This window comes from Lepisosteus oculatus, chromosome 2 (genome assembly GCF_040954835.1).
Source record: "Lepisosteus oculatus isolate fLepOcu1 chromosome 2, fLepOcu1.hap2, whole genome shotgun sequence".
NCBI classification, from domain to species: domain Eukaryota; kingdom Metazoa; phylum Chordata; class Actinopteri; order Semionotiformes; family Lepisosteidae; genus Lepisosteus; species Lepisosteus oculatus.
This window is the reverse complement of record NC_090697.1, coordinates 17,205,373-17,218,843: the sequence shown is the minus strand read 5'-3', so window position 1 is coordinate 17,218,843 and position 13,471 is coordinate 17,205,373. Positions and strand designations below refer to the sequence as shown.

Here is a 13,471-nt window from a genome sequence, read left to right as displayed (position 1 = left end):
GTTTCTGAAGGTTACTCTGCACTTCTTATCAGAATATCTTATCAGAAAGACTGAAGGCAAAAGGGATGTTGTAAGGTAAGCTGGTGTGAACTTTGAGAACTGGTTGGGAACCACAAGTCTACAATTTGCAGATAATTCTTTAACGACACAATACTAGTTTCTAATGAGCAGTCATCATCCAATTGTGATAAAATACTGATCTGACAATACCAAAATATAATTCAAGGTTTGATCAGTGTTCCCCATTTTAAATAACGCAGAATCTAAGACCACGTTCGCACTGAATAACCTCGAGAACAGTATGCAGAATTATTATAGTTAATCCAGCTCCATGCCCACAATGACTTTCCACATCATATTTAAATCAACCTTAATACACACAACCAGTATTAATGAAATTCATGTCCAGCTGATGCTCTGGACCACAGGATTCAGGAATAATGACACTTTGTGTGGTTATGACTACCGCCCTGATAACAGAGCATGTCCAAATGGGAAACAGAGTGCTTCTGGCCTTATTTCTGACAAGCAGAAAGTACTACCTATAAATCTGAGTTGGGTAATTCATTGTGAACTGTGAAGTTCTGCTTCATCACTCTGAATACAAGTAAACAAACACATAGATTTTGGCATTGGGCACTGATTTACTATTTGCTTATTGCTCAAAATCATGAATTGTAAATATAAACAGTAACTTTACAGGATTCATGGGGGCTTTCCTTCGGTATTTGTACCAATTTGTAATGTAATGACCACACACTAAAATCATACAGTATTATCACTCTACTCTATTGGGAGGCACATTATCAAGCAGTATTTTTGAACACTGGAGAATAAAAAAGCACACAGTTCTGACAATCCCCACTAGTTTCCAGCAAGGCGTCATAATTGTCTTTTTAAAGTAATATAAATAGATAACTAAAAATTTAGCTTGATGATATAACACAAAGTAAAATGTCCTCTAAAAAAAAACATACCCATGCAAAAATGAGGCTTATTTAATTCTCACCGGCTTCTATTACAATATTTTTGGCCATATTTCACTACTGAACTGTGGTCTTCATTTCCAGGCCTGGAGGTCAGTATGTCTGAAACAATTCTCTGCAGCTCATTTAAACAACGAAATCAGTGCATTTCAACCTAAACTGAACTAACGTAACAGCATCTACTAATTCTATAGGTACTTCAGACCTAGAAAACTCTCCAGGACCTGGACTGAAGGTCACGGCTACTGCTACTTATCCTAAACAAATCACGATCACTTTGAATTCAGCATATTCCAGTCCCCCTTTTCTTCTTTTTTTTTGTTACCAATCTCACTATTAGCAAGGAAGCAAGGACTATTTTTGTTTACCCCCTTGTGCAGTCTCTGAGCTTGCTTTACACAATCGTAATCACAAACACACTCTTGCGTACTGTACACAGAAGAGCTTTAAAAAGCACACAAAGTAGCAAAAACAAATAGGCAAGACATGGCTGCACTGAACTGATGAACCCTAACTAAACTGTAGCTGGCCTGTAGCTGCTAGGCCGAAATATTTTGACTGCCCGATTATGATTATGAGGCCTATGGAAAAGATAGTGACATAATGATTAACTGTGTTCGTGTATGTATGTCTAAATGATTCAATTTGGGAATTCCAAAAATGTTGTAATTGTAATGTTGTTACATGACACACCATTTTAGAGAAAAAGATATTTGAAACAAGCAGCTGAAAGAGTCATCTTTAATAAAAATTAAAATATAATACTTTTGCAGTAAAATTCATCAAGAGTCTGTTAATCAGCATCTAAGCAGAAACTGTTTTGATTCAGCTCAAAAAGTCTATAATTAGAAACTGCAGACTCATTGAAAGTACATGCTGATACTTTACCAAGTTTTCAACATAATGTAGCCTCAAGTGACGACTTCAATGGTAGGAAAAAATGACAGAGTAAAAGAATAGCCAGGAGGGCTGTTCCAAAATGAACACTGTCATCTGATCCAGACAGTTTTCTTAACTGCAGACTACAGCTGTACCACGAACTACGGAAATGCTTCTGTGCATTTCACCTAATCCATGACAGCAAATATGACAAGCACAACTACTTTAGCTCCTTGGTGGCAGCCTGAATGCTCACAGAAGTTATTTGCTATTAAGCTGCCACGTTAAACTTAGAGGAAAAACAAGTGGTAAGATTATATGCACTTAGATGCATCTACTTTTATTAAAGTAGAAAAGTCTGTGTGGAATTTCTTAGGCAATAAAGAACGCCCCTGCTAAATGACAATTAATAGTGGCCACTCTATAGAAAAAGACAATAACTTAATATTACAGTGTCAGCAAACCAATGTAGTCGTTTTTGTTATGTTAGCTATACATAAAGACAGGAAGAAGCAGTTCCTAAGCTTTGAGGAAGTGTTTTAAAGAGTCTGTCTATAAAGGAATTCCGGCACAAGAATGCAGGCCACGTTTTCACTAAACCTTTGTGCTAGCTTGCACATTTTGTGGGCTGTCCGCCCAGTTTTAAGGTACAGTACACACAGTCCCACAGCTTGGGTCATCCACATGTTTGCTCTCCAGATCAGGCAAGATTACAACCTTTCCTTCAACAAAGAGCTAAAAGCAGCAGTTTGAATCAGACAGACCTCAGCCACGATTTGCCATTGTTAATACCCAATAAACAGCATGAGACTGTAATTACATTTTCAGCTTACATCGGTTCCTTCCTTCTCAAAGCTAAAGGTGTTGCCATTCGGCATATGTGTTTTTTGTCAACCACTTTTATTAAAAATAAATTGTTGCTATAAATGTGTCTACCAGACAGCACTGTGCTGTTCCAGGACATTTTACAACATACAGTTTGTGAGAGTTCAGTCTGTGAGTAACTATGGTAGAAACTGCTTCGTGGGGAAAAAAAAAGCTGGGAAACAATGTTGCTTTTGCTGAACACTAAAAAAGCTGTTAAGCAAAAAAAACAGACAAGCCTTCAGTAATCAACTCTTTTTACGGTTTTAGTAATCAATGCAAGGTAGAATACAGAAGCAGAATTCAGCTGTTAGTATTCAGTAGTGCTTCCCAGTGTTTCTTGTGGATCATAGTGCTGAAAACAAGCACTAATAGGAGTCTGCAATACTGAGTCTTTTTACAGCCTCAGTCCATCCTAATTTAAAAGGCTTCCAATTAATGTAAAATTCATTTTCACATGCACTCTCTCAATATCATAAGCATCCCTTGGTAGCCATGTGCACGGCATTCATAAATCTCCATTGGGATCAACACTCAATGCACTGTTATGGAAGGAGGTGAACAAGAAAAGATCAGTGCATAGATGAGCATTTGCAACATATTTCTGATTATTAAAAATAAAACACACATTTAAATCAATTAATCATCTGCTGCATTGTGACAGGTGCATCAGCAAGACATTATCATCTAAGCTGGACATTGATTAAAGTGCTGCAGTCCTTCAGCACAAGTGTGTGAATAACCACCTCTTTTTAATGAGGCATACTTTGTACTGTTGCAATGCCTTGGGTACACTTTGGACAGTTTATGCAATAACAGGATAATCCTATTTAATTCTCAGTGAAATGTACTTTTGTATTCTACTCAATACCCACTTATCATTAAAGATAGATCATCGTTTTAGAAAAAAAAAATATAAGTTTGTGATGAAGTACAAAATGAACTGAAAACAGCTCTGAAGTTTCTTTTCCAGTAGATACTCCCCCTGATTAATAAATTGTACTAGTGCTGGATTCTATAGAGAGAATTCTGCAATTCGCAGTGATGATCAGAAATTAACTTGCCGTCAAACTGGGAAAGTCAAGATGGCGAATTCGCTGCTGCTGTACAATAAAGACATGATGAACTCCGTTATCTCATTAACAACACTTGAAATAAATCTGTTGATAGCATACTTTCATTGCACTTCTGGCAGTCTGAATTATTGACATGAAAAAACTAATTTGTCAATACAACCACACTGGCAGCCATCTATTCTAAATGCAGGGTAATAAATTGGGTTTCATCTTAGTGGGAAAATGATGAGTTTCAATTTGTATACAGTCAGAGTTGATTTATGACTCTCTTTATTATCAGCAATATCATGATGAGACTTGCTATGTTTCATCCCAAAGCTTTTTACGTACAGCAGAGTACTTCACCACTTCTACAGGGTGCCTAACTGATGTGACCAGCTGTCCTTACCACAATAACGAAGCTCTCAAGCTTTTAAAGCTTTCTCTGGAGGTCCCCCTTCCCAGGACTCACCGGAAGCCTTGCTTAGCTTGGAGAGCCGATGAGATCTAGCTACAAAGTGGTAATTCTATGTAACAAAGGGTAATCCAAAAGTAAATAGCAATTTGAAATGAGCAACTCAAAACTGAAAAACATTTTTTTTTCCCTGAATAAAATAACAAAAATAGACATGCACTCTCTGTATGAGATCCTAGGCTATATGGTTATTCATATTAGTATGTCCCTAATGGCTTTAGTGACATGATGAAAGGTACTTTCCACCTTAAAAATATGCCAGACACCACAGACTTGTGTATTTACAGCAGCAAGAGTTCATGACAGGGCCCTAGTAAAATAACCTTTAATAATGCCAGATAAATTAAAGATTTTTTAATAAAATAAGAATTGTTATACAGCTCCATGATGTTTGCACCAAAGGGCACCATGGTGTTGCAGTGGTTAGCTTTGCTGCCTCACAGCGCTTGGGCCACGGGTCAATTCCAGATCTGGGGTGCTGTTTGCAAAGACCTTATACTGTATGTTCTCCCCATCTTCCGAAATCATGTGGATTTTGTCTATGTGCTGTGGTTTCCTCCCACAATCCAAAGACGTACAGGTAGGTTAATTTGTATGTAAGGAAATTAGCCCTGAGTGTACATGAATATGTCAATGTGTGCCCTGTGATGGACAGGTGTACTGTCCAGGGTGCACCATGCCTTGTGCCTATGGCTTGCCCAGATCTGCTCTGGCTCCCCTGCACCCTGAATTGGATAAATCAGCTAGAAAATGAATGGATGTCTGCACCTTCAGCGCAGTAATATTAAACTGAACAGAATATTGAACTTCCTGAAATGTAGAAGAGGATAAAGAGGTGTTCAGGGATTGTAAAGACAATACACTCAGTGGATGCACTATTCAGTGAAATGTAGCTTGCTTTGTTTCATAGCTAGACTTGTAGCACAACTGAAAACAAAGGTCATTCTAAAGGAACATTGTGCTAAAAAAATATACATGGAACAGTAATCAGAATCCTTTTTAAATATTATTGTGCCTGAACCTTCATTCACTATATAAGTCAAATTAAAACTTTTATTTAAATCCTTAAAAAACGTACAGACCTCTTTACTGACATTCACTACAGCTGCACTGCCATATTTGGAGCACACGTGACAATGGCATTTTATTATTCTGGACTTCACACTTGTTTTTCTCTCTGTTCAAAATGGTATGCACACAAGCCCACTTGACTTTCAGTACTCGTTTCACGTCAGAAGAAAGGACTCTCTTGAAGCAGTCATACGCACAAAACAGAATCTCTCTCCAGCGACCGTTTGCTATTGTTTTCAAAACACTAAAGCTAGTTTTTCGTTCCAGATTAGAGGCAGAATCATGATGATGAAACATACTGTGCTTTAGGGCTTTCAAATATGCATTCTGCTGTAAAAAACAGCCTCAGCCAATCTCTATAAAAGTAAGATGTATAATGTCTAAACAAATCCTGCAGTCACCACCTAGAACTACATAACTTTTAATGTTAAGAGGAAGAGGAACTTCACACAGAAGAGGATAGACTTTCCATGTGCTCTACAGAGTGTATTAAGATGAGTCAAGCTCAACATGCAGCAGAAGTGCTTAATGTTAAACTGGGAACATAACACCGAACACCACAGTGGTCAACCTCAACAACCTTGAGATTTCCATCTTCCCACCCGTTCTCTAACCATGTCGTCCAAATCAGCGTTTGTGGGAGAGCCAAAGCCTATTCCAGCACGCAACGAGCACAATGCAGGGTACGCCCTGGATGAGACGCCAGTCCATCACAGGGCACTCGCAGACACAAACATGCACACACCCACACCAGGACCCATTTTCCCAGAAGCCACTTCACCTGCCAGTGGGTCTTTGGACCGTGGGTAGAAACTGAAGCACCCAGAGGAAACTCCCACAATCACAGGGAGAACACAGACATCTCCACACAGATAGCACCCCAGGAACAAAACCCATGCCCCCAGGACTGCGAAGCAGCAATGCTTACCACTGCCAAACCTGTTCTCCCTTCCTGTTTTTAAGATCATTCATTTGTTTTGATAACTTACATTCAGTGTTCTTCTCTACATAATCTCCTTGGTTGAACTTATAGAGTAGATAGAATGCAGAGGGGTTCTTTTTATGATACTTAACAGGCACAATGCAAATATCAATTAATACTATTAATAATGGTGATAAATAAAGATTAATCAATAACTGCAAAAAATACAATTAGATACATGTTTGATGCGTGTTAAATTGATGTCACTGATCTGGACCTAGTAATCTCTGAAGCTTGCAAAAAGTGCTTGCCATAGAGTAAATGTACTTCATAAGTAAAGGATAATGGAACAGCATACACGATTTCATAGAACAGGCATGATGTCGCCAAAACGTTGCTGAAGTCAAAATTATTTCTCCCATGGAACTTTGTTTTAATTGACTCCCAGTATTTTAGGTTTAAGGATGCATGCTGTTCAAGTTCTTCTCAAACAGGTAACTTGCAGATGTGCGTTTACAGTATTTATTCAGTTTCAGTACAGAACACTTTACAAAGACAAATAACGAGCGATAACCCGTGGTTTCCCAACAAATGGAACAAACATTAATCAGGATGGCAGGAGGCATGTAAGCCTTGAACATTCAGGAAGGGAGAGCAGGAGTCTAAGTACAGCTCTTAACTGTTAATACGGGGTCTGTAGTTTTACTCTGAAAGTCATTTAGTGTCACGCCATCTGTCCTCAATTACACCTCAGGCGAGCTTAGGATAATATTTCAGAAGCGACAAACACAAGAAAAAAAAATATGCAGCTGAGCAAAAATTGTAACCAACTTCAAACAGTAACTGAGCTACTGCAGTGACAGAGATTCAATTTTCTTTTAGGAAAATAAGCATGAATGAACATTCCAATTAGGACAGGAATTTAAACATAAGCAAAAGGGTGAAGCAAGTTGTCTGAGAATATTAAAACCCATCCAAAAAAAAACAGATGATGCCAATTAGCCTTCACAGGAATGAAGAATAATTTGATTACTAATCAGTTTTAAGTTGGCTTTAAATCTTGTAATCGGAATAATTGGCTGCTGACGTTGCAATCATTACTTTGCAGAGCTACTTGGTATACAAATGACTCTTATATGCACACTGCATTAATTCACACCATCAAAACTACGTCCAGACTCTGTTTTCCATTCTTACTTCATTGCGGCTCTTTTGCACAATCCAGAAAAAAAAGGACAAAGCTAAATTAAAACACCTACAAAACCAATATTTACAGTATCAGCTATCAAATTATTTAGCCTTTCCAAGACACATTTTTCGCATCAAATACACAAGCAATCAAAACCATTTAAATAATATACTTGACAATGAATGACACTTCTACTCAACAAAACTGACAGTGATGTGTTCCTTGACAAACATATATTGTGACTTTTTCCATGCTGCTGAAACTGAGAAAATGTATTCTAAATTTAAATTGTCCGTATCACCCGATATACACATTGCTTTCCCAGAATACTGTATTTCTCAAGCTTGTTTAATAATTAGTGGAATATTTATTTACACCTTCTTATATTTTAAAAAGACATGTTTTTAAATAGGTCCGTGTGGTTAAAACCAGCAAGACATTTTACACAGCTTTATCATGCCTGTAGCATACATAAACTCTTAACATTAAAAATCTCTGTGCAGGTTTAATAGTTTTAATAATCTAACAATCTGCAAAAGATAAGAGGATCTACAGCAGTACATCACAAAATGAAGAAAAAACGTACCACATCATGTTAGGGTCACCTTAGGGTCAGGTTAAAACAATCAGTCCGTATAAGAATATTAATCGTTTAGCTGTGGTCTGTTTTACAGCTATGTTGCCAGCATGCACTAACAATTCAATTAGGACAACAAGGGAACCAGCAGCCTTGGGCTCGGAATCTTCAAAGAAATTCACGACCATTTAAACTAGAACGCAGGGGGGAAATCCAAAGAAAATCAACAGGACCTGATGATATTCTACCCATCGCAATTAAAGAAACAAGATGTCATCTGTAAGTCTTTAGTGAAACTCATCCTTAACTGTCACTCCAGAAAGGGGCTAAACTCATTGACTGCAAATCAGCTAATGTAGCACCCATCCATAAAAACAGTGACAGAAATTGAACCAAGACATTATATGCTAATAAATCATATGGATTTAGAAAACTATCTTGATCTTGCTTACCAAACACATTCGAGTTAATTGAAAAAACAACAGTGGGAATGGACACAGAGAATACGATGTGATGTTTTTAGATTTTTCAGAATACCTTTAATAAAGTTCTATAAAAAGAAGGCACAAATTTAATTCTCAAACTGTGGGCAGAAGGCATTACAAGAAATGCATTCATTTGCTTTAAGATCTAGTTATGTTAAAACATCTAAAAGGTAAATGCTCCAACTGGGGGGTATAATTAACACTTACAGAACCACTGTTCTTTGCAATTTACAGCAATCATCTAAACACTCGTAGAGTTACACCAAGTTTTAATACTGGTATAGAAGGATCGGTAAAAAGTACATAATTAAAATGGAATTCAAAAAGACTTCAACTTCCATTTGGTAGATGACATTTAGCATCTAGACGCGTACAGAGTGTTCCAGCCAGGTTGAGAAACTGATCATAAAAATGGCTCAGATGTTCACGTCGACATTCCATTTGTCAATGTGGGGAATAATAAAAAACAATAATGTTAATACAGATTGGCAGACCTAAAAATGTAGTATTTAAATCACGGAGTACTGGACACGCATTAACTAAGACCTCACTTTAAATACCGTGTACAATTCTTGGAACAAAAAACAGACCAGAGAAGACAAAGCAGATACATGTCTGGGCTCAAGGGCAAGTCCTGCTCTGCTAGGATAAAACTAAAACTAACTTAATTTTTTTTCTTAAACCAGGAATGAGGGGACCTCAAGTCCTCAAAATCACTAACAAAATCAGTCCTCGGGATCCAAAAGCGAATCAGAATCCACAGTGAAACACGACCCAGAGGACACCAAAGGAAAGGGGGCGTTCATCTTAAAGTGAGAGGGAAGCACTTCTTTACTGAAAGGACTACAAGAATCGGGACCAAGCTACCCACACACGTAGTCAAAAACCTTTGCCCTGGCTAGCCAAGACCATCTAGCTGAACAGCGGCCTCCCATCTGCAAACGGACAGTGCCGATATTAAAAAACACACCGGCCAATTATTTTTGGCTAATCCCACTCAATGAAGAATGGCTGCTGCCTTTGTCTTGGCCCTCTCGTTCCGCACAGACTGGAGGAGAAGCAGCAGCACCCAGGAGACTCTAGGCGACACGGCGTGCGCTGACAGGTGACAACGCCCGGGCCAACTATTCGCGCGCCGCCTCTTGGGAGCATCACAGTTGGGTACCGTCGTGACCCCAACTCGGACCTCAACGCAGGTCGACCAGAGCTCAGATGAGCTCTTTTACTGGTTAAGCCATAACTAGTTCGTTTCCACACACCTCCTGGTCTTCATTGCGGCTGAGCTTTTTGCCATGCGCCGAGTCCATGGGCTGCTTGGTTAGAACGTTTGCAGGGTTTTTTTTTTTCCCTCTTCAAAGGTTGGAGACGTTGAATTGCTTAAGAAATATAAAAGGCAACCTGCTATGTGTAAAAGAACAAAGAGTTGAGACTGAGCCTATTATTAAGTCTAGTAAGGTTCAGTTATTTATCTGAGTGCTCAGGTACAACAAAATCCAGTAGGTGTGTACTGTAGGTACCCCAGACAAGAAGCAGGAACTCCTAGTTTAAGGCTCTTGGGGGGCAGCCCACTTGTATCCCCTAGGTCAAACACAATCGATATTGCTGTTGACCACTGTCCCACTCCATGTCACCAACTGCTTTTAACGTTCTTCATCTGCGATTTCCCAAAACATCATCACAGTTATATGTTCTAAAAGTAAATAAAACATATTCAACAAGAACGGAAACCTCACTAGTTATTTGAAAGAAAACGTGATGTACACGTAAAGAAAACCCTTCACATAAACTATTTTCATGCCTCAACGTGCTAGATGAAATACATATCCAACCGCTTCTGAATAAGATCCTGGTAAACGCAGACAGCAGTAAGGGCAGTTGCTATATATCCTGCTGGTATGAATTCTTGAGTACAGTGAGGACTTAATATCTTATGTGGGGATGGGCATCAAGTTCACATTGCTCTGTTACTTGTGATCAATTTCATTGCTGTGTTCACTTTGAGAAATACATCAGGGATGTCACTTCATTGACGATACTTCAATATTTTAACAAACCCCACGTGGGACATTCAACTGGCAAAAGTTATTTCAAAATCGACTGTTAACTAAAATATAGGTTAATTAGTAATAAACGAATTGGGATGAGTATAGTTTATTAGCCTACATTCAACCATGTCAGAGGCACTGCAAAGAATGCATTATAAAAGAATATTATGAAGCTTCATTTTCCAGACTTACGTTGCAACAGAAAATACCAGATTTTGTTGTCCCGTCACCTTAAGATTACTTTACTTACTTTCTGCGCATTCAGGCTAAATCGTCTAGAAATGTGTTACGAGTGCACGATTTACAAAAAGCTACTGCGTCACAGCAGTGTTAGCCTAAAGTAATGACAAAATGCAGCATAAACGTTTGGTCATTTCACGTAGAAAGTAAATGACACTTACACATATATAATATTACAGCACGTTCCATAGAGCAAACAACTGCGTAATGCAGCAAAACAAAATTTATCATAGCTAAGTACATCTCTGGCCCGCTATGTAAAGTATTTTATGCCCAAGAGAAAAAACTGGACTTCAACTTCAAGAGGAACGCAAGAAAAAAAAAAACAAGACACAAAATTCCATCCCCCTCATTAAGCCAAAAACAAATCAATCTAGAGCACTTCTTCATACAAACACTGAGCTGTCTGTTTAGAGAAAGGCCGATTCCCTCTTGAACTTGGGATTTATTAACTTGACATTTTATGTCATTCACCCCTCTATTCTGACCACTGTATTTCTAATGATACACAATAAAAAGCTACTCAACTCCAGAAAGCATCCTCTTTGTCTTCGGGGGGGGGAAGGAAGACAGAACTCTAAACACTGTGGGGAAATATACTAAGAAGACTACAGATTACAAGCTTCACGTAAGGCAACGTAAACAATAAGTAACATTTTCAAGACGGCAAACGACTGCTGCCCAGAGAGCTGGGGGATTTCTAAACTGAGCCGAGTTACCCTAGTCTGGGCAATTCAGCGATGGTCGTTAACAGAATCGCGCAACCTCATCACGACATTGGTCCGAGGGAGGACGACAGTTCAGACTTCGAGGATATTTCACTAGCGATGACAATGTTGGTAACCTCCCCCCCCCCCCAGCTGTAAGAGCCCAAGCCCAAGCCCCTGCAGGGTGGCTAGGCAGGGCTACCCCATGCGTGTACTCACCACATAGGTAGATCCATTGTCACCGGCACGAACCTCCGTCTCGGGAATGGAGAAATGCATTGTACTTTCTGAGCAAAACCCACGAAATGCTCTTTGTTCCACAAATAGCAGGGAATGTTAGAATACACTTAAGAAAGGGTCGGGAAAGGGAAACATAAAATCTTCCAGCCAGAATGTACTGTACCCTACAATAAAAGCACTCTTAAAAAAAAAACAATGTACAGGGGGGAACGGGCGCTTTTCTCTTTTTTTTTTCCTCCCTCGGGCGGTGTGGACTGTATCACGGCAGTCTGTCCAAACGAAATACTAAAGAGGTCAGCCCCCCGCGTACTCAACGTTTTCGCCTCAAGAAATTAAAATGAAAACTTAAGTCAAGTCAGTAGCTAAACTTTCCCTAATATCCCTGCAGCAGCCATGTTGCGATGATAGGTAATTCCACCGTCCTGAGAGGTGTTTGTAAGTACTGTGCTGTAAACTCCGTCTCTGGATGAAATGTTTCTCTTGATTGACCTCCAGATGCGATTTACAGTGTATTTCGTAAAACGCGTTCAAATAACTATACTATTTGCTTTTTGCATTCTTTAAACCCATAACAAGCTTGTATATTTTTTTACAGATTCCCCCTTTCAACTGTTAATGGTACGTACGCATGTATTTTTTTCCCCTCATCGGAGTAGCTGTTTAGAGTAACCGCTCTTCCGAAATCACACCATCGCGGGATCAAACAACAAAAAGAAAACATAAAACACGCGGAGTTAATAAATATTCTCCTTCTGCTATCACGCTCCAAATCTTTGCTTTTAAAAAGTGGAAATTCGCATCTGTCACAAGTACATTGCAACACAGAGCCCCGGGACTAAACTATCCTGGTGGAAAAGGGGGAATATAAATTGATTTATGAAATAACTAATTCCGCATAACTCGTTAATTGAAATATATAAATACAACATTTATAGTGAATAAAGAAAAACATTTAAATGTTTCGTGATATATACAATTATTTCTTCTCTTTCACACTTCAAACACAATTCATAAAACAGGTTTTCACCCTTTAGGTTCATGGTACGTTCTCGCGGAACCTGAAAGGTCAGGTGATCAAGCGTTTGCAGACTCCACAGGCTCTGAATAGCTGCAGCGGTTGCATACAAAAACAGCTAGGTGAATGTATATTCAAAGAACTTGAATCAGATGCCCAGTTACATCTTCTGGACAAGGTTCATTAACTACCGTGAATTTGCCGTGTATATCTTTGTGTGTTTGGGGCACAGAAGAGTGATCTCTTCGGAGATCAGCCCTGATCAATATATACTGATCAATCATTTTTTAAAACTAATCTGACAGAGTGTGTTTTATGTAAATGTAATGTGAACAAAGGCCCGCGAAATGAGCACCTTTTAATAACGTGGAAGTTTGTATAAAGGATTGCATGTACAGTACGTTAACCGGCAGAACGAAAAGGTCTATACTTCTTAGAGAAATGTCCTGTACAAAAGCGTTTTATTTTACTATAGTATTCCTGCAGAAGTGGGCAATAATGCGTTCCTTTATCCCTTTAGTACAAGTTGATAAATGTACAGGATCTTCTCAGGTTTTATATGTATTTTTGTTTATGATTTTTACAGGATTCATAAAAGATAAAACCATCACTTTTACAGGATTTCTACACTGTAGGTTTGATCAGTAACTTGTAGGACCTCTAAAGGATTTTGAAAGATTTCAGTAAATATCCTTTTAAAGGATTTCTGTGGGATTTTACA

At 38.7% G+C, this 13,471-nt stretch overlaps 1 protein-coding gene across 2 annotated transcripts in view; it reads right to left on the bottom strand.

Annotated features, from left to right (window-relative positions):
* snx17 (sorting nexin 17) overlaps positions 1–12,574 on the bottom strand; it is a 47,862-nt gene extending 35,288 nt beyond the window's left edge. The window contains exon 1 of one of the 2 annotated variants that reach the window (XM_015352581.2): positions 11,715–12,574. In XM_015352581.2, coding sequence (XP_015208067.1) covers positions 11,715–11,774 — 60 coding nt within the window. In that variant the 5' untranslated portion in view covers positions 11,775–12,574. The remainder of the gene's footprint in view (positions 1–11,714) is intronic. The other variant, XM_006626081.3, reaches the window with a different exon arrangement.
* Positions 12,575–13,471: the final 897 nt, after the last annotated feature.